General features: G+C 41.3%; 1 protein-coding gene and 1 pseudogene across 3 annotated transcripts; both read left to right on the forward strand.

Annotated features, from left to right (window-relative positions):
• The first annotated feature begins 3,628 nt into the window (after positions 1–3,628).
• LOC147979574 (uncharacterized) lies at positions 3,629–5,098 on the forward strand (annotated as a pseudogene).
• Positions 5,099–11,935: 6,837 nt separating this feature from the next.
• Positions 11,936–17,246, forward strand: LOC125543818 (uncharacterized). 3 transcript variants are annotated; one of them, XM_048707301.2, is made up of 8 exons: positions 11,936–12,150; positions 13,444–13,582; positions 13,670–13,743; positions 13,819–13,977; positions 14,209–14,319; positions 15,338–15,835; positions 15,927–16,139; positions 16,312–17,246. In XM_048707301.2, the coding sequence occupies exons 2-8, from the start codon at positions 13,501–13,503 to the stop codon at positions 17,011–17,013; spliced, it is 1,839 nt and encodes a 612-aa protein (XP_048563258.1). In that variant the 5' UTR covers positions 11,936–12,150; positions 13,444–13,500; the 3' UTR covers positions 17,014–17,246. The 3 variants fall into 3 exon arrangements, with proteins under 3 accessions (XP_048563258.1, XP_048563256.1, XP_087403137.1); XM_048707299.2 differs by having other exon boundaries at positions 13,819–14,319; XM_087547011.1 differs by lacking the exon at positions 11,936–12,150 and adding an exon at positions 12,267–12,425 and having other exon boundaries at positions 13,819–14,319.
• Positions 17,247–18,290: the final 1,044 nt, after the last annotated feature.

Consider the following 18,290-nt stretch of genomic DNA (forward strand, 5'->3'; position numbering starts at 1 on the left):
TACCCAACCGTGCACCATACCGTACCAATCCAGAGGAGACGAAGGAGATTATGCGTCAAGTCCAGGAGCTGCTCGACAAAGTTATATACACGAATCCCTTAGTCCTTGTGTTGTTCCTATTATTCTAGTGCCGAAAAAGAATGGTACATCGCGTATGTGTGTTGATTGTAGAGGCATTAATAATATTACTATTCGTTATCGTCATCCTATTCCTAGGCTAGATGATATGCTTGATGAATTTAGTGGCTCTACAATATTCTCCAAAGTTGATTTGCGTAGTGGATACCATCAAATTCGTATGAAATTGGGAGATGAATGGAAAACGGCATTTAAAACTAAGTTTGGTTTATATGAGTGGTTAGTCATACCTTTTAGGTTAACTAATGCACCTAGTACTTTCATGAGATTAATGAACAAAGTTTTATGTGCTTTCATTGGACGATTTGTGGTAGTCTATTTTGATGCTATACTGATTTATAGTAAATCTTTGGAAGAACATTTGGAACATTTGCGTGCTGTTTTTATTGCTCTACATGATGCACGTCTGTTTGGTAACCTTGGGAAGTGCACCTTTTGCACCGACCGAGTATCTTTTCTTGGCTATATTGTTACTCCACAGGGAATTGAAGTTGATAAAGCCAAGATTTAAGCTATTGAGAGTTGGCCGCAGCCCAAAACGGTCACACAAGTGAGGAGTTTTCTTGGACTCGCTGGTTTCTATAGGCGTTTTGTGAGAGATTTTAGCACCATTGCTGCACCTCTCAATGAGCTTACAAAGAAGGATGTGCCTTTTCTCTGGGGTACCGCACAGGAAGAAGCCTTCACGGTATTGAAAGATAAGTTGACACATGCTCCTTTACTCCAACTTATGATAAGGAATTATATGCTCTTGTTCGGACTTTAGAAACATGGCAACATTATTTATGGCCCAAAGAATTTGTTATACATTCTGATCATGAATCTTTGAAACATATTAAAAGGCAAGCTAAACTGAATCGTAGACATGCTAAATGGGTTGAATTCATTGAGCCTTTCCCTTATGTCATTAAACACAAGAAGGGTAAAGAAAACGTTATTGCTGATGCATTGTCTCGTCGCTATACTTTGCTTTCACAACTTGACTTCAAAATATTTGGTTTGGAGACCATCAAAGATCAATATGTGCATGATGCTAATTTTAATGATGTAATGTAGAATTGTAAAGAAGGAAGAACGTGGAACAAGTTCGTCGTTAATGATGGATTTGTGTTCCGTGCTAACAAGCTATGCATTCCAACTAGCTTCGTTCGTCTTTTGTTGTTGCAAGAGGCGCATGGAGGAGAATTAATGGGACACTTTGGCATGAAGAAGACGGAGGACGTACTTGATACACATTTCTTTTGGCCAAAGATGATACGGGATGTTGAGCATTTTGTTGCTCCCTGCACTACATGTCAAAAAGCTAAGTCACAACTCAATCCTTATGGTTTATATATGCCTTTGCATGTACCTATTGTTCCTTGGGAGGATATATCTATGGACTTTGCTTTAGGTTTACCTCGAACAAAGAAGGGGAGGGATAGCATATTTGTTGTCGTGGATAGATTCTCGAAAATGGCACACTTTATACCATGTCATAAAAGTGATGATGATGTTAATGTTGCTGATTTGTTCTTTTGTGAAATTATTACTTGCATGGTGTGCCGAATACTATTGTTTCAGATCGTGATACTAAATTTCTTAGCCACTTTTGGAGATGTTTATGGGCTAAGTTGGGGACTAAACTACTTTTTAGTACTACTTGTCACCCCCAAACTGATGGACAAACTGAAGTAGTCAATAGAACATTGTCTACTGTGCTTAGGGTTGTTTTGAAGAATAATACTCCCTCCGTTCCTTAATATAGGGTGTATAGTTTTTTTGCACGAATATTAATGCATGGGCTGGGAGGGGAAATTTCGTTGGTTTTGGACGTAAAAGCCCCTGGCGCAAACACGTGAGACTAGAGAGAAAATTAGGCAAATCACGATCCTCTCTATCGCTGGCAGTTTTCTTCCTTATTAAGCCCAACACAAATCCCACAATATCTCTCTGGCTTATTCTCCCCTGATCGCTACCTCTCCATCGTCCCCGCGCATTTTCCCGCGAGCGAGCGAGAGCGCGCAGCTTCTTTACTCTCTCCCGCGCTACATAAAGGCAAAAGCCTCGGCCAAATTCAAAATTCCTGAAGATTTTGCTCACGGAAAATTTTTAGCAGGGGAGGGAAAGACAATGGCGCCACTATGTGAAAATTTTCGTTTTGAAATTGGAGAAGACGGGGCTATAAATCCTCCCCTCCCAACCTAGCCATCTCATCATTCTCTCTCCCGATCGCCATCCCTGTCCCCCGTTCACCATCTCTCTTTCCTGGTCGCCATCTCCAATGGCTGGTCGCCGCTATGAGTGGATCAACTGGGATGGCCTTGGCAACGAGGCGGAGGAGGATGCGGCCGAGTTGAACTATGACTACGAGTGGGTCGTATCCGACCAAGGTATGTCCAATTTGGTTCATCCGTTCTTGCATCCGTTCTTCCCTAGCTGATTGAGTTCTGGTGTCATCATAGATGTAGACCTGGCAGAGAGTTCCCATCAACATCGGGGGCGAAGGCTTGGCCTAGCAGGTGGAGTAGTAAGGGGTCCGGGCGTGGGACATGGACGAGGAAATTTTGTTCGATCAGGACTTGGACGAGGAGGCATAGGACGATCAGGACTTGCTCAGCGTGTAGGTTCAGTCATCAACCGAGCAATGGCGGGAGGAAACAGTGAGGGAGGCGGCAGGGAGGACGACGAGCATGCATGCGGTGGACACCGGCTTGGACTTGCGGGGTCAAGGCGTGGCCCTAATCCGGTGACTAGGTGGCCTGTTCACTAACCAACTCAAGGTACGTACGTCGTCCATATTCTGAATATTGGTGTTGCAGTTTTTTTTCATGGTGTAGTTATAATTAGATGCAGCACTAGGTGTCGTTCATGTCCATAACTGATTTGATGCAACAGTTATACTCCTGATACATCCTGATTACATGCAGTAGTAGTTCTGCTCTTATTAGATACAGCAGTACGATAGTGTAGATATTGACCATAACTGATTAGATTATGTGTAGTTCATCAGGTGTAGGACTAGGAGAGTAGGAATCTTAGTCCAACTCAAGGTAGTCCATAATCTGAACATCGTGCTAGTTAATCATGCTAGTAGGATCAGTACAAGCAGATCATGTGTAGATGCATATCAGCTGTACATGTAGATCATGCGTACATGCAGATCACGTGTTCCTGGTGCTACTTTCGTACATATTCACCTTTTATATTCTCAATGCTGCATATGCCAAATTTGTAAGCATAATTTTGATTGTAGAAGCATAAGAGAATGCTGAACTTGGTGATTTTGAGGAGCATGTAGAACAAGAACAAGAGGAAGATACCAATGTGGAAGGCGATGGGAATGGAGGAGCCTCAGGTAAACTATAACCAACATTGTTTAATCATCAATTTAATCTATAGGTGCACAATGAACATTGCTTAATCATCAATATAATCTGCAGATGCCAATGGTACAATGATTAGGAAAAGAAGGTGGTGTCAACTCCATGAGAAGCATACTGTATATGCTATGGTTCTAGAGAGGACCAAAGCTGGGGTATTGAGTCCAGGAGTGTCCAAAGAGGTGTCTGACCTTACAGGCATACCTCAGCGGACAGTGCAAAACTGGTGGAAGAAATGCAAGGAAGCCGGTGGAATACACGCACTGGAAAACAAACAGGCAAAAAAACTGCGACTGCAAGAGGATAAAATTCGATCCAGAGGTTATCAAACAAGTGGATTTGAGGAAAAGAACAACTCTTAAAGATTTGGAAAACGAGTTGCACATGGCGAAGACGACATTATGGCGTCATTTGAATGAGGGCCTGTTGAGGCGTCACACAAATGCCATCAAATCCACATTGACGGATGAAAACAAGGTAGGACGAGTAAGTTTTGCTTGTCAATGTTTGATGAGCATACTGTTCCTCAGGATCCCAAATTCAAAAAGATGTACAACGTCATTCACATTGATGAGAAATGGTTCTACCGTTCACGCGGTAGCCAGAATTACTATTTGGCGACCGATGAAGAAGATCCATACCGTAGCACGCAAAGCAAAAATTTCATTGAGAAGGTCAGAAATGTGTTTTTTCTTTAATTTCAATATTTGTATTGTTAAGATTGGCATGATAGTAGATATTCTTGTGTAGGTGATGTTTTTGGCCGCGGTCGCTCGGCCACGCTTTGATGCGAACGGCACGATGATTTTTGATGGAAAACTTGGGATTTGGCCCTTCACATACCAAGAAGCGGCAAAGAGAAAAAGCAAGAACAGAGATGCTGGAACCATGGTAATGAGTGCTGTATTTGCATGATGAGTAATTTGTTTTTGATCCATAAAGTATATCTAACATGGCGACTAATTGTTTGCATTGCGCAGGTCACCAAAGTACTCCCCGCGGTTACTCAAAATGTAGTCCGGGAGTACATGATTAATTTTCTTATTCCCGCCATAAGGGCGAGATGGCCTCCGGCTAAGCGTGGCATGCCAATATATGTACAGCAGGATAATGCAAAGACCCACATCCCTTTAGATGATCCGGAGTTTGTCGCCGCGGCTCAAGCTGAAGGATGGGACATCCGTCTCACATGCCAGCCTCCAAACTCCCCTGACCTAAATATTCTAGATTTAGGTTTTTTTTGCAGCGCTCCAGGCTCTTTTTCAGAAGTTGTCTCCAGGTATTACTAGAACTTAGAAATTTTTGAATACGATTAATTTTGAGTTGCACTGAATTTGTCAATTTGTGCAGGTTCTATTGAGGACATTGTGTTGAAGGTGCAGCAGGCATTCGATGAGTATCCAGCTGAGAGAAGCAACAGAATTTTCCTCACTCTCCAATCCTGCATGATAGAAGTCTTGAAGCAATTTGGAGGAAACCGCTACAAAGTTCCGCACATGCGCAAGGCTGTGAGAGAGAGGCTCGGCGATCTCCCGGTGGCACTACAATGTGCTGCAAACATTCTTAATGATGCCATTGAATCCCTACCTGATGTTTAGTGATCGCCATTCAATTCTTAGTGTTTGACGTGCAATGGTCTTGAATAATGTAATCGAATTTAGTAGAGTATACGACAGTGTCATCAATAATCTTTAGTGGATGGGTTTCTTCAGTTGGATTGAATAATGTAACCGGATGGCAATGTTTCAATAGTCTTGGCTTCATGCTTTTTTTTACAGTCACTCGCAACAATAGAAGTACTCGGACAAAAGATCCACAAAATAGAGGTACCACAGTAAATTTATTTATGCAAAAGATCAACAAAATAGAGGTACCACGATAAATTTATTTATGTTGTCGATCAACTATTACATGTCCGCGGACGTGTACTTCATTTTCACAAACTCCCTAGCGGACATGTACTTCATTTTCACAAACTCCCTAATTTTGAATCCCGCGTCCGAGTCGCTTCCATGCTCTTCATCGTCACTGCATTTATTCTCGGAGTTGCTCGGTGAAGATTCGTTTGACGGCGGCTCGAACAAAACTCGAGTCTCGCCGCAGGCCGAACACACGTACGAACCCATGTTTGTCAGCCAATTAATTACTGGGTCCTTCATTGTTCCAGCCACTTGATGACACTCCAAGCATGGCATGGTCGCCGGCTTCATCTCATCTTTTCCTGATGGAACGGAAGTCAGAGGCTTCACCTTCTCCCCGTCCTTGGGAGCACAGTCCACCGGCTTGGTATCCTGATTCTTCATGTGAGCGGAAAAGAGAGGCGGACAGATTGGTTCACACAAAAGAATGAATAAAAGGACGGTAGAAGATTTTGCTCTATAAATAGCCCGGCGGGATATGCACTAGTGCATGCAATCTTCTCTTTCCTAACAAAACTACAGCACGCATGCACATCATATACGAGATGGGGATTTGCCTTCTCCTTTTTTCTAGGAAGGTCATGCGTGGGTTGTGGCTTCTGTAGGGGTAAAAGAGTCAACTAAAGGAATACACCTTACAATCTGAATTTTTTCACAAAAAACTATACACCTTATACCAAGGAACGGAGGGAGTAAGAAAATGTGGGAAGAATGCTTGTCTCATATTGAATTTGCTTATAATTGTTCATTGCATTCTACTACTAAGATGTGCCCTTTTGAAATTATGTATGGTTTCCTACCTCGTGCACCTATTGATTCGTTGCCTCTTTCATCTTCGGAGAAGCTTAATTTTGATGCTAAACAACGTGCTGAATTGATTTTAAAAATGCATCAGTTAACTAAGGAAAACATTGAGCGTATGAATGCTAAATATAAACTTGCTGGAGATAAGGGTAGAGAACATGTTGTGTTTGCACCTAGAGATCTTGTTTGGTTACATTTGTGTAAGGATAGATTTCCTAAATTCCTAAATTGCGCAAATTAATGCTAATGCCACGTGCTGATGGTCCTTTTAAGGTGTTAGAGAAAATAAATGATAGTGCATATAAACTTGAGCTGCCTGCAGATTTTGGGGTTAGTCCCACTTTTAACATTGCAGATTTGAAGCTTTATTTGGGTGAGGAAGATGAGCTTTCGTCGAGGACGACTTCATTTCAAGAAGGGGAGGATGATGAGGACATCAATACCATTGTTACACCCACAGCCCCTGCTGCTATACATACTGAACCAATTACTAGAGCTCGCGCATGCCAATTGAATTATCAGGTACTTTCTTTTCTTGATAACGATTCTAATGTTCATGAGAATATGATGCTGCCTAAATTGGATAGATTTGTTTTGCTTACAAATGAAGGGCCTAGCTTGGACAATAAAGATGAACCTTGGAGCAAGTTTTCAAGCATGGAGATGATGGCATACGCAAGTGGAACAAGAACGGAGTTACAAGTGATGATTCCAGGACTTTGAAGCCGCCATAATGAGTGCATGAAGCCTTGGATGAAATATACAAAATGCCACTTCATAAATTTCGTCTAGAGGCTATCCTAGGTGCTGTGTCACCTTATTTTTGGGCCAGGCCCATGTAATTTCGAAATACTTGACTATAGGCTATTTTTAGAGTCCGTATGTGTGGGGAAACAAGAGTTAGGGTTGGTTTCGGACCCCTCCTCCAAGGGCCATGAAATCCCCCCTATCTGTAACATCCCAAATTTTCAATTTGGAATGTTATACATTAGATCATCATGCATATTATATTTTATTTTGCATTTTGGTTGATCCTAGAAATTCTACGCAACTCAATGACCCACGGAGAGAGTTGGGGATTTCGTTATTTTCATATTTGAGTTCTCTCAAATTTTGAGAATAGGATCATTTGATTTTATTTATTTTATCATCAATTATTTCTATTACAAAAATATGAGAGAGGGAATAAAATGACTTTCCCAAAATAAAGAAATATTGAGGATTTAATAATAAAATCAAATAAGATTTTATTTTGGAGTTTTTCGGTGTTTTATTTGAATTTAGGAAAAATGTGTGTTTTTCAAAATTGCATTTAGGGCCCAAATAAATGTTCACCTTGTGCGGCTTGATTTTAGAAGCCCGTGAAAATTTATTTCAGAATTTTTGGAGTCCGTTTAGTATTTCTTTTTATTTTTCTTCCGAGCGGAATAATTAAAAAAAACGAACCGACTTCGGGCCGTACCCGAGCGGGACACCGCCCGGGGGCAGCCTTTAAATAGCGCCGCCCCGAGCCGCCCTAGCCCATCAGCCCCGCCTCGATCCACGCGCGCCGCCGGAGCCACCGCCGCCGCCACCGATGATTCCGCCGCCCGAGGTTCGTCGCGCCTCGATTTCCGTGCCGAAAAAAATCGGCGTTCGTCGTTTTTCTTTTTCTCGGATTAAATTCGCGATTTTTCTAATTGCGATTCCTGGTCCGATTTTCGTTTTAGTTTAACTTTTCGCTCGTTTATCGGAATCAGGCGATTCAAGCGCCTAGGGATTCGTCTCGAAACCCTCTATCCGTTTAATCAACTTAAACAAGGTTTTGCTACTGTAAAATTTGCCCTAGATCTAGATTACTAGAACGAAGTTGTTTTCTTTCCCAGTTTGTTTTTCGTTGCTTCGTTCGATTTGATTCTTTTTGTCAACCGGAGTTCTTAAGTTGAACCTTCTGGTTAGATCTCTTATTTGAGTTTTACCTGTGCATTAGATGAGTACTTATTGTATGCTTGTTTGTTTGTCTGCGATAGAATACCCGGAGTGCGTCGCCTGTTACTTCGAATCGTTAGGTTTCGCGGATCATCAGCAAGGCAAGTAACACTTTGATCATATCTTTTCTACTACCCAGTTTTATTGCATTAGATCAATCCTCACATATTGCATGGTTAGGATCTAATTAAATTGTGGGATGGGGAGTAGATTGAGGTAGTACCTATTACCTGTTTATTATCAAACCTTTGGGAGTTACTTCTACGTTTACTTATTATGCCATGCTATGCTAGTAGACGTGGATTGGGTGAGTGAAATCCATGACAGATGTGAGTTTGATTAATTAATGGTTTATCTAAGGTGGCAACTTAAACACACATCTGGGTGGATTGAGGCACCTGGGTATTCCAGGACTTGCCTGTTTTCTTTTGGACCGCTACCCAGGCTCAAAGGGATCATGAGACTATTCATACTAGAAACTTTCGTGTGCAGCCACAAGCTATTATGGGCTCTAGCATAGTTGACTAAGTTGTGCGAACTCTTACAGTGGTAGACTAGCAGATGTAGGGGATGTAGGTGGTACGGTCTACCTGATCGTAAGGTGCTAGCGCTTCTGAAAGACTATGTCTCGGTCATCCATCTTCTCAAACACCATGTAGTGCGAGAAACCAAACGGAGGCGATCGAGTCTTGTGGGGAAAAGTACGCAAACCTCTGCAGAGTGTAATAAACTAATCATGGTTAGCCGTGTCCCCGGTTATGGACAATCTTGAGTATCTAGTACCTGAATTATCATGTGAATCTCAACATGTTACTCTTAATTAATTTTGTTGGGTTATGTTTAATGATGATGCTTAATTGGGATTGAGAATGTTGTCAACCATTCTCAATGTTTAACAACCACCATGATAGTAATTAAATTTTATTCCTTTGAAGTAGGGAAAAATTGGCTTTACGCAAAACTGTAACCATAGAGCTTTCCACCAGCCAAATATGCATATAGTATAGCTATTTCATTCCATTACTCTCTATGTGTTACCTTGTCAGCATATTCCATGTGCTGACCCATTTCGGGCTGCAAGGTTAATGTTGCAGACTTTTCAGACGATGATTAAGGAGTTTTTAGGTCGTGGTTCTATACTCAGTGATGCCGTTGGAGTTGATGGACTCACTTATCTTCCAAGCCTTTCGCTGTTATCGTTATTAGATGGCCTTAAGCCATACTTATTGTAATAAGTTCTCTTTTGAGACACTCGATGTAATAAGTGTGTGATTGCTACTCTGCTATAAATCCTCCGAGTACTGTGTGGTGTCAGCATTACTGATCCAGGGATGACACCGGAGCACAGAGACCAGACTGTTTGAGGTCTGGTCGCTACAGAGATGGTATCAGAGCACACGCTAACTGTAGGACACGACCACTAAGCTAAAGACCTAGATCACTATTCACTCTCTTCTCTTCTGACCTCTCATCCTTTCTACTCTTTAGGATGGCGGATGCAAGGAACAAGTTCACACAACCGGATGAAGATACCCCCTTTGGACGCCACTTGAAAGAAGTCACTAGATACTTGAATATAGGAGTACCAAGCTTCATGGGAACCTACAACACCACTTTACCTGAAGAAGAGCGCTGGATGATTCAAGTTCAAGTCCAGGAAGGATGTTCATGCCAGTCACTGAGCCCATAGAATTTTCTTTTGATGCACCAACTTGGAATCTAGGAAAGAGCATGGCAGCTCACATCGCCATGGGACGCATTGGAGAAGTCTACCGCAAGGATCTCAAGGATACTATCTACCAGATTTGTTGGCGCCGAGATGAACACTGGGAGATGATCAGCACCAGGAAGGATAGATCAATCGCAGCTTTTATCCAGGAGCTAAACCAGCACATTCGACGACAGGAGAACCAGATGTGCGCCGACATGATAGATCTGAAGAAGGCTAAGGCTAGAATCAAGGAACTGGAGGAAGAACTCAAGGCTACACGTGAAGATTATGAAAAAGAAATTGAAGTATTGGTGGAGAAGAATGACGACCTGATCAAGAAGAAACGTAGAGAACCGTCGTCTTCGATAGGCTCCGAGGGGCACCGAATCGTGTTGTGCCTAGACATGAGATATTTGAAATGCTCAACGCACACGATTAGTCCGCAAATGCAATGTCATCAATCAGCAAAACCACTTAGGAAGAAATATGCCCTTACACCATCTCTTAATTAAAAATGCCATCTCTTAATGCAAAAATGCCATCTCTTAAACAAAATTGTCATCTCTTAATATAACAATACCATCTATTAAAATATAAAAGGTAATCTCTTTGTTTTTTAACACAAAATGCCATCTCTTAATAAACTCCCAAGCTATTGTTTTTCTAGAAAATGCCATCATGATTAAAAAAGTGGGCAAAAAGGGAAGTCCTAGGATTCAATTCAGGGTCCTCCATATGCAAAGACCACGCCACTAGCCAGTGGGGGTGGGCAAGTTATTTGAAAAAAAAGGAACATTCGTTGGGTTTTATTCCCGCGGTGAATCCTCTATAACACTAAGCTCCTTAGGTTCAAAGAGCCCACATTCAACCGAGGTCTTCAATTAGAATTGTGTCACCGATTTTGACCGGGTCAATAATTTCGTGAAGCTCTCTCATTCAATCATCTTATACTACACATTATGCTTTCTAACTTTTAAGGCCTCACAATTAATTGGGGTATTCAATTTAGAATTGTGTCATCCGATTTTGACCGGGTCTACATTTTCTCAAGCTTTCTCATTCAATTCTTTTAATTCATTATGTTTCCTTTTAAAGCTATTTCAATTGAGGTATTCAATTTTGGATTTGGTTTACGATTTTAACCAGGCCAACAATTTTGCAAATCAATCAGCAGCAATTGGCTTATAAAAACATATCAATCCCATGCACCTCACCACCTATAAAAAGAAGTGTCACCATGTGATATCGTAGCACCAATATAGTATATGCAACCACCAGCACTGAAATTTCTCCACATAAATATAGATTGGTTAGTGGAGAACACAGAATCACATCATGAAAGGCCCACCAAATCAATGCATTATAAAATAAAAATAAAACACACTATCATCTTCCCCACACGCCAGACTAAATATTTTGTCAGTTCCAAAATATAAAGGGTATTAGTTTTTCTAGGAAGTCAAAATTTTCAACTTAGAGCAAGTTCAAAGCAAAAATATCGACATCCGCAATATTAAACAAAAAAAAATTAAAATTCATTTCATGATGAATCTAAAAATACCAATATGATATTATGAATTTTGATATATTTTTCTACAAATTTGATGAAACTTAAAAGATTTATCTTTTCAAAAAAATAATATACCTTATATTGTGAAAGAGAGTGATTTTTTAAAAGAAAGTTACAACGGCGCAGCAAAGCGCGTTCAACCCTTCTAGTTAGTTTGAAATCTGACGTGGCACCGACCCTGCGTCAAGATTCGTGCAACGGTGGAAAGGGGTCGCTAGACCCTTCTCCTAGCTGATGGTCGGTAGTTAACCTTCCTAACAAAAGGGATTTACCGTTACTCAAAAAAAGAGAGAAGGGATTTACCACTTTCTTTTTTTGAGGGTAGGGATTTACCACTTTCAGACAGCGTGACCCAAGCGGTTTATAGGTGACACGGCAACGGGCCCGACGTGTCACGGTAACCGCGCGCTGTTTCGAACCGCCATATAGCCCAAGGTCACAAATTGTCAATGTGCAAAGGAGAGCCAGAATATAAATAAATACAGAAAGGCAGACGAGAGGAAGAAACAAAATCTCGCCCCCTCAGGCTCCAGCTCGCCTCTGGCATTTCCCGCTTTGCTTCCACCTCTTTCCCCGCCTCGCCTGCCTCTTCGCCGCCTCTCCCCTTCTCTCCTAGGTTTAGGGTTTCCCCGGCGGCGACTGGAGTCAAGGCTGTAAGCCTGTTACACGTCGTGACTGGTGAGTCTCCTAACACCCCCCCCCCCCCCCCCCCCCCCTCCCCCTCCCCCTCTGCCTTCAACCATCTGATTCATGTCTGCATCCTCCTCGCTGGCCGTAGGCGACGCCGGTTCCTCTCGGGATGGCGGAGGTGTGGATCTATTTGCCATGGGCCGGGCCTGTGATTTAGGTTCGGTGTCATGTGCCGATATCTGGTTTTGGTTTTGTGGGCGGATCGGTTTCGGATCTAGGTTTTCCTTGTTGGTGAAGTTTCGCGTTTTTTTTTGTTATCGAAGGTAACATGTTTGATCATGGTATTGCATCTGTTTGAGCCTTTGTTGCTTCGATTTACTATAGGGGTGTAATCGGTAATTTTGGCGATTAACTTGCGTAAAAATTGGTCTCTGCTGTTTTCGTTGCCTATTAAAATTAGGCCGACACAAACTTCGATTTGATTTTTTGGTTATGTACCGTCAATTGCACCTTTTCATCTGTACACAACAAAGTCTACATCGTTATGCACGCATCAAATTGTACAGAATGATGATAGTGTTCCTGAGCTGATCAAAATTAGGCATGTTCGCATAGTATTTTGATGATTGTAGGTGTGAGAATGGGGATTGGTGTAATCTGGGACACACTAGTCTAATATTCTTATTCAACTAAGGCAGGAAGATGGGTAACTACATGTTGTGATTTTTTTGAATTTGTTATGTGTGAAGGACTTTATTAGATTTGACCCTCCAGCCTAACCAACTTAGGATAAGCTCTGACTCAGTGAACATATCATCTAACCTGTTAGCTATGCCCAATAAATTGTGCTGAGAGTTTCTGCACATAAATATGTTACTCCTAGTAATATCTAAGTCACTACTTTTCATTTCTCATAATTTTAAGGGTGTGTCTAGGGCACATCTAGATGTGCTCTAGTTATTGCACATCTAAGTGAGTGAATCAAGTATAAAGAGGAAAAGAAAAAAGAAAAAGAAAAATATCCACACGAATCTCAACGCAAGATCAATGACATAGGACTTAGATGTGCAATACTTATGGCACATCTAGATGTGCTTTAGCAAAACTGTAATTTTAATCATAACAATTGCCTTTGATATTCCTTCCCATGTTTGTAAATTATTGTACTATATCTTCTTGCAATACATACTTGTTTACTTATTTTTATGCCAGCTTTTTGTACTCAACCTTTTGGAGTTCATCTTGCTATGCTCTTTTGTGTTGCCACCTTCAGTTATCTTTTTATCTGTGTGATGCATGTTGTTAAATTTTGTGTAACATGCTTTCTGTTGCTCATTCCAGCCAAGTCACTACAGTATAACGCGGGGCGTTTCCTTCAAAGCTGTCGATTGTACGGAGATGGAAATGGCCCCTGAATTATTGTATGGACAAAATGTATATGTTCCAACTGCTGTAAATTCCTATACATATGGTTATGCAGGTAAAATATTAATTTGCACCATGCAGTTGATGGTATTTTTACTTCCCTGCGCTATCAGATTATAATACATAGTCCTTTTAAATACAGAAGTTGGATCACCTATGGATTGGTATAACCATCAGAACTCTCTAGGGTATGATGCTCAAGATGTTTATTTTCCGGTTAGTGTAACAGCAAAATTTCTTCAGTACCTGTTCTTTTTACCTTCGAACATTTCTCACATGTTGCTCTCACAGGCTTTCCAGACTGACGGCACACAGTGTGTTTACTATGCTACCCCTGACAATGGATCAGTTCATCCTTCCTACAGCCCTTACCCTATGGATCCTGGTTACATAGTTGATGGATCTTATCTGCCACAAGAATATGTCCCTGATGCTGACCCTACATGCCAAGTAGTTCCCTCATCTTATTACATTCCATCTGTTCTTCCTTATGCAGTAGATAGTGTCCTAGGAATCACTGCCACATCTCTCCACCCATCTAGTGTTGCATTCATTCCAAGCATGCCAGCTTATGCTGTAACATCCACAAATCATGTGTTACCTTCGATGGCTCTTGTTGCCCCGAAAAATGATGTTGTCGTGAATCCGCCTGTACAATCAACAATTGTCTCTTCAAAGCAGTTTCAGAATCACTCAATGATGCCAATTGTTCAGTTGCATAACTCACTTCCAATGAAGCAAGAGCTGGGAAATGGGTCCATGGTGCCTGTTAAACCTCTTCATACCCCACAGGTAGGCGAACATGTTCTTCTGGGATTTGCTCTCATTGTTCTCTTTTTGTGAGGCCTGCTGTTTAGCATTTGCTACCTCCATTCCTAGAAGTAAGGCGTGTTTTGTTTCGTTAAGACATGCATTTGACCAATAATGGCTACATAAATACAAGGTTATATGACATGAAATTTGTGTCACTAGGTTTGTATTTAGAAGTACTTTGTTATGATGGTGATTTTGTGTCACATAAATCAAATATTAGAAGAGTAATTCTTGCTCAAAAGTCTTGTCTTAACAAAATGAAATACACCTTATTCATCAGAACGAAGCGAGTAAGTAACATCCTCTGAACTGCTTGTTGAGTTGAAGCTACTATAGGATCCATCATTTCCTCTTAATTTCTTGTGTATGAACCCTTAAATATGAAAATAGCATGCCTAAGAAAAACTCAGAACAGTAAGCCTGTAATGCCGTTGAAGCTTTTGGGGTACCAGTAGTTGATGATGCTCTGATGTGAATGGGCAATTGTTCCCACCACGTCTTAATATATCTTCAGAAATAAATTCCACTACTATATGGCCCTCCCAGTCGTCAAGGTTCCTTCTTTTTGATGTTCTTTTGGGTTGGTAACTTTTCAACGTTGCAAGGCATGCATATTGTAGAAGTAACATTGAATGTGAGGCTGATTTTATTTCTCCAACACGTGTATTTGTTGTGTTACTAGCCACCTTGCCAGCTCTCGTCCTCTTCTCTAGGACAGAGATAATTGTTAATGGAAGATTGCTAGTTATTGATGTTATCTGTTGGGTCAACTACCATAGAGTACTGTTGGGTCAACTACAATAGAGTAGTTTGTTTTATATTCTGTACAACATCTTTCAGCATAATAGCTTCTATATTTTCTCCACTACATGTAAAAGTTCTGTAGTCATCAAAACACTTTCTGCTTCTTACTGTTGATACAGAAGTCGATTATTTCTTTTCTCATGCTGTAAGTTTGTTCCTATCTTGAGCTGAGAAATATTATTCTTATGATTAGGCACCTACAAATGTGCTTGACAGTCCAATGGCTGCTGCCAAGCATTCACCAAAGGCAAAATTATCTGGAAATGATTGTTTTGCGTGTGTCGGATCTGATCCTCAGAAGTGGGCTTCAGCTGAGAAATTTCAGCCTACTTCGAAGTCGAGTGGTCAACTAAAGGCACATGGCTCTAGTAATGCGGAGAAACATAGCGGCCAAAGGTCACCAGCCATAGTTGCAAAATCCTACACGTCAAGGCTGATTGTTGGGAACTCAGATGGGACAATCATTATAAGACCTGACCAATACAACGGTAATGACCTCCGAGTGGACAATCCCTATGCAAAGTTCTTCGTTATCAAGTCAATTGGTGAGGCGGATATCCACAAATCAATTAAGTATGGTGTATGGTCTAGTTCCTCCAGTGGAAATAGCAAGCTGGATTGCGCATATAGGGATGCTGACCGAATAGCTAAGCGGAATTCTACAAAGTGTCCAGTTTTTCTGTTCTTTTCTGTAAGCAGTTCCAACTTGTCCAACTTCCATTTTCTTAAAATATGGTTTGTCCTTAAAATTCAATTATTAAATGTGACTTGTGGTTCATCAGGTGAATGGTAGCGGGCACTTTTGTGGCTTGGCCGAGATGGTTGGTCCTGTCGATTTTCATAAGGACATGGACTTCTGGTGCCAGGATAAATGGACTGGTTGCTTTCCTGTAAGATGGCATATAATCAAAGACGTACCTAACTATACTTTGCAGAATATCTTGCTTCAGAATAATGAAAATAAGCCTGTCACACACAGCAGAGATACCCAAGAGGTAAGCATTCCATTTGTGGGAAGCCAGTTTTGATCCATGGAATATCAAGTGAATACTAGTTTCTGTGTGGTGAAGTGTCTTCACATTGCATTCTTTTTCCGTGGTCTAGTTCTGAGCATACATGTAGTGTCTGCTTTCAACCTCGTGATCATGATCCAAGCTTCAAATGCAGGTCCCATATGTTCCTGGAATATCTGTGCTCAAGATCTTGAAGGATATCAAAGTGAAGGAGTGCCTATTTGACGATTTTATGAGATACGAGGAAGATGAAGCAAGAATTAAGCAGCGCAGATGGTCCAAGTTGAGTCACAATGCTCCAGATTTTGTGCCTGTCTCACAGCGTAAGAGCGATGCCTCAGATCTTCAGATGCCAAAATTTGGTGGTGTGCTGATAGACAGAACATTGGAGATACAGAACATGTCAGAGAAGCCACATGATTGTAATGGCATCAAACAACAGGATGCTGTTGAAAGACAAGTTGGTAGTGAGGCTGGGAAAGAAAATGGGCATCAAGAAAACCGTTTTTATGGCAAGCAGGATAATGAAAAAGCGCCTAGATCTTCAACTAGCCAGCCACAAACTTCAACCTTGAAAATGAGCATGGATGGGAAGCAACAATACTGGAAGAAGGTGGAAAACCCTAAACCGAATCCTGATGGTGCTGGACATGGATCGTCAAAATTGCGTGAGAACGGAGTTAATATTAGCTCGGCAATTGTCAGATTGGAGGCACCTGAAGATGATTCAATTGTTGCGAAAGTTGGTTCTCTTACAATCAGTTCCAAGACAAGGAAGGCTGAAGATAAGAGTCCCTTGGTTGATGTTGTGACCATTGGCTCGTTGCCAATCCGGGTCAACAAATCTGTTGCTTAGTGGGGGCTACCATTTTGCGTTTCTCTTCCTGGTCCTGCTCCAGTTGTTATTCCAGCTTTAAGGGCGATGAAAAAGAAAAGACTACTTACATTCTAGTTTCCTGGTCAAGAGAACAGTTGTTTTATTTTGGAAAGGAAGGATGGAACATGGAAGGACAGTACAAGATGTAATTCTCTTTAAAATTAAAAAAGAATGAAGATGAAAGTAAACGGGGAATCTGCATTCACTTTTTATTCCGGCCCGCTTGACTGAATTGTTGTTATGAATGGGTGATGCTTTGGTGTTGCCTGCCCCGCGTGTGCTCTTGATCGGCCCCCTTCCATAGCGTACGATGCGCCTGCCCGTGGCTGTTCGGGCCAGCCCCTCATGCTTCCGCTGCGCTCCCATCCCTGAGAAGAGACGGTGGATTGGCTCGCAGCGCCGCCCGCTCGTAGAAGCAGTAGGCGCCAGCGAGTTTCACTCGTCACTGTTTGAAGTTGAAAACGAGAGACTCGATCGATGCAAATAGTAAACAGAGATGTAATGAGAGTAGTTAATCTTTATTATTTGTCGATTTTTTAATCTTTATTGACGAGAGTACCCTGTTTATACAGTGCCAAGGACGCTTCTTAATAGGCATATAGAGATGGGCGCAACCGTCGTGACTATTGCCCCAAGACAACTGCTGACGGTTCCTACAAATAACACATTAATTAATCCAAGCACTCCCCCCCTAATCACTGCTTGGTCTTGTCAGCAGACTTCATCTTGATAAAGATTCCTTTAAAAATCCCGTGAGAAATATGTGAGACCCAGTGGACAAATAAGGAGAAAATATACAATAGCAATCGTCGCCTTTTAAAACAATAAGAGAACAATAAAAAAGGGACAATACATATATTGTATATATTTCCTTAAAAATTTCAATGGGAAAAACAAAAAGTATGACATATGATCTTGTGTTGATATTATACCTCATTAAAACCCCCGATGAGAACCTGTAAATATATAAAGGAAAAAAGGAGTATAATATGATGTTGGGAAACATAATAGAAAAAAATATATAGATCGAACTTCAGGAACACTATTAAGATGCATATAGAGGTATGGATCGTTACCAACTACGAGTTGCAGTGGAAGAAAGTTGGAGTAGATTGCTGATGAAGTCCCTTGAATGGTTCATGAATGATCCATCGAACCGAAGCCTGGTAGTACGACCTGAAGCCTGGTAGTACGACCTCTCTATGAATTGCACACGTACGAGCTAGAGGAGAAAAAAGAGAGCCTTACGAGGCTTC

Source organism: Triticum urartu, chromosome 3A (genome assembly GCF_056163025.1).
Source record: "Triticum urartu cultivar PI428250 chromosome 3A, HENAU_Tu73, whole genome shotgun sequence".
Classification (NCBI taxonomy): domain Eukaryota; kingdom Viridiplantae; phylum Streptophyta; class Magnoliopsida; order Poales; family Poaceae; genus Triticum; species Triticum urartu.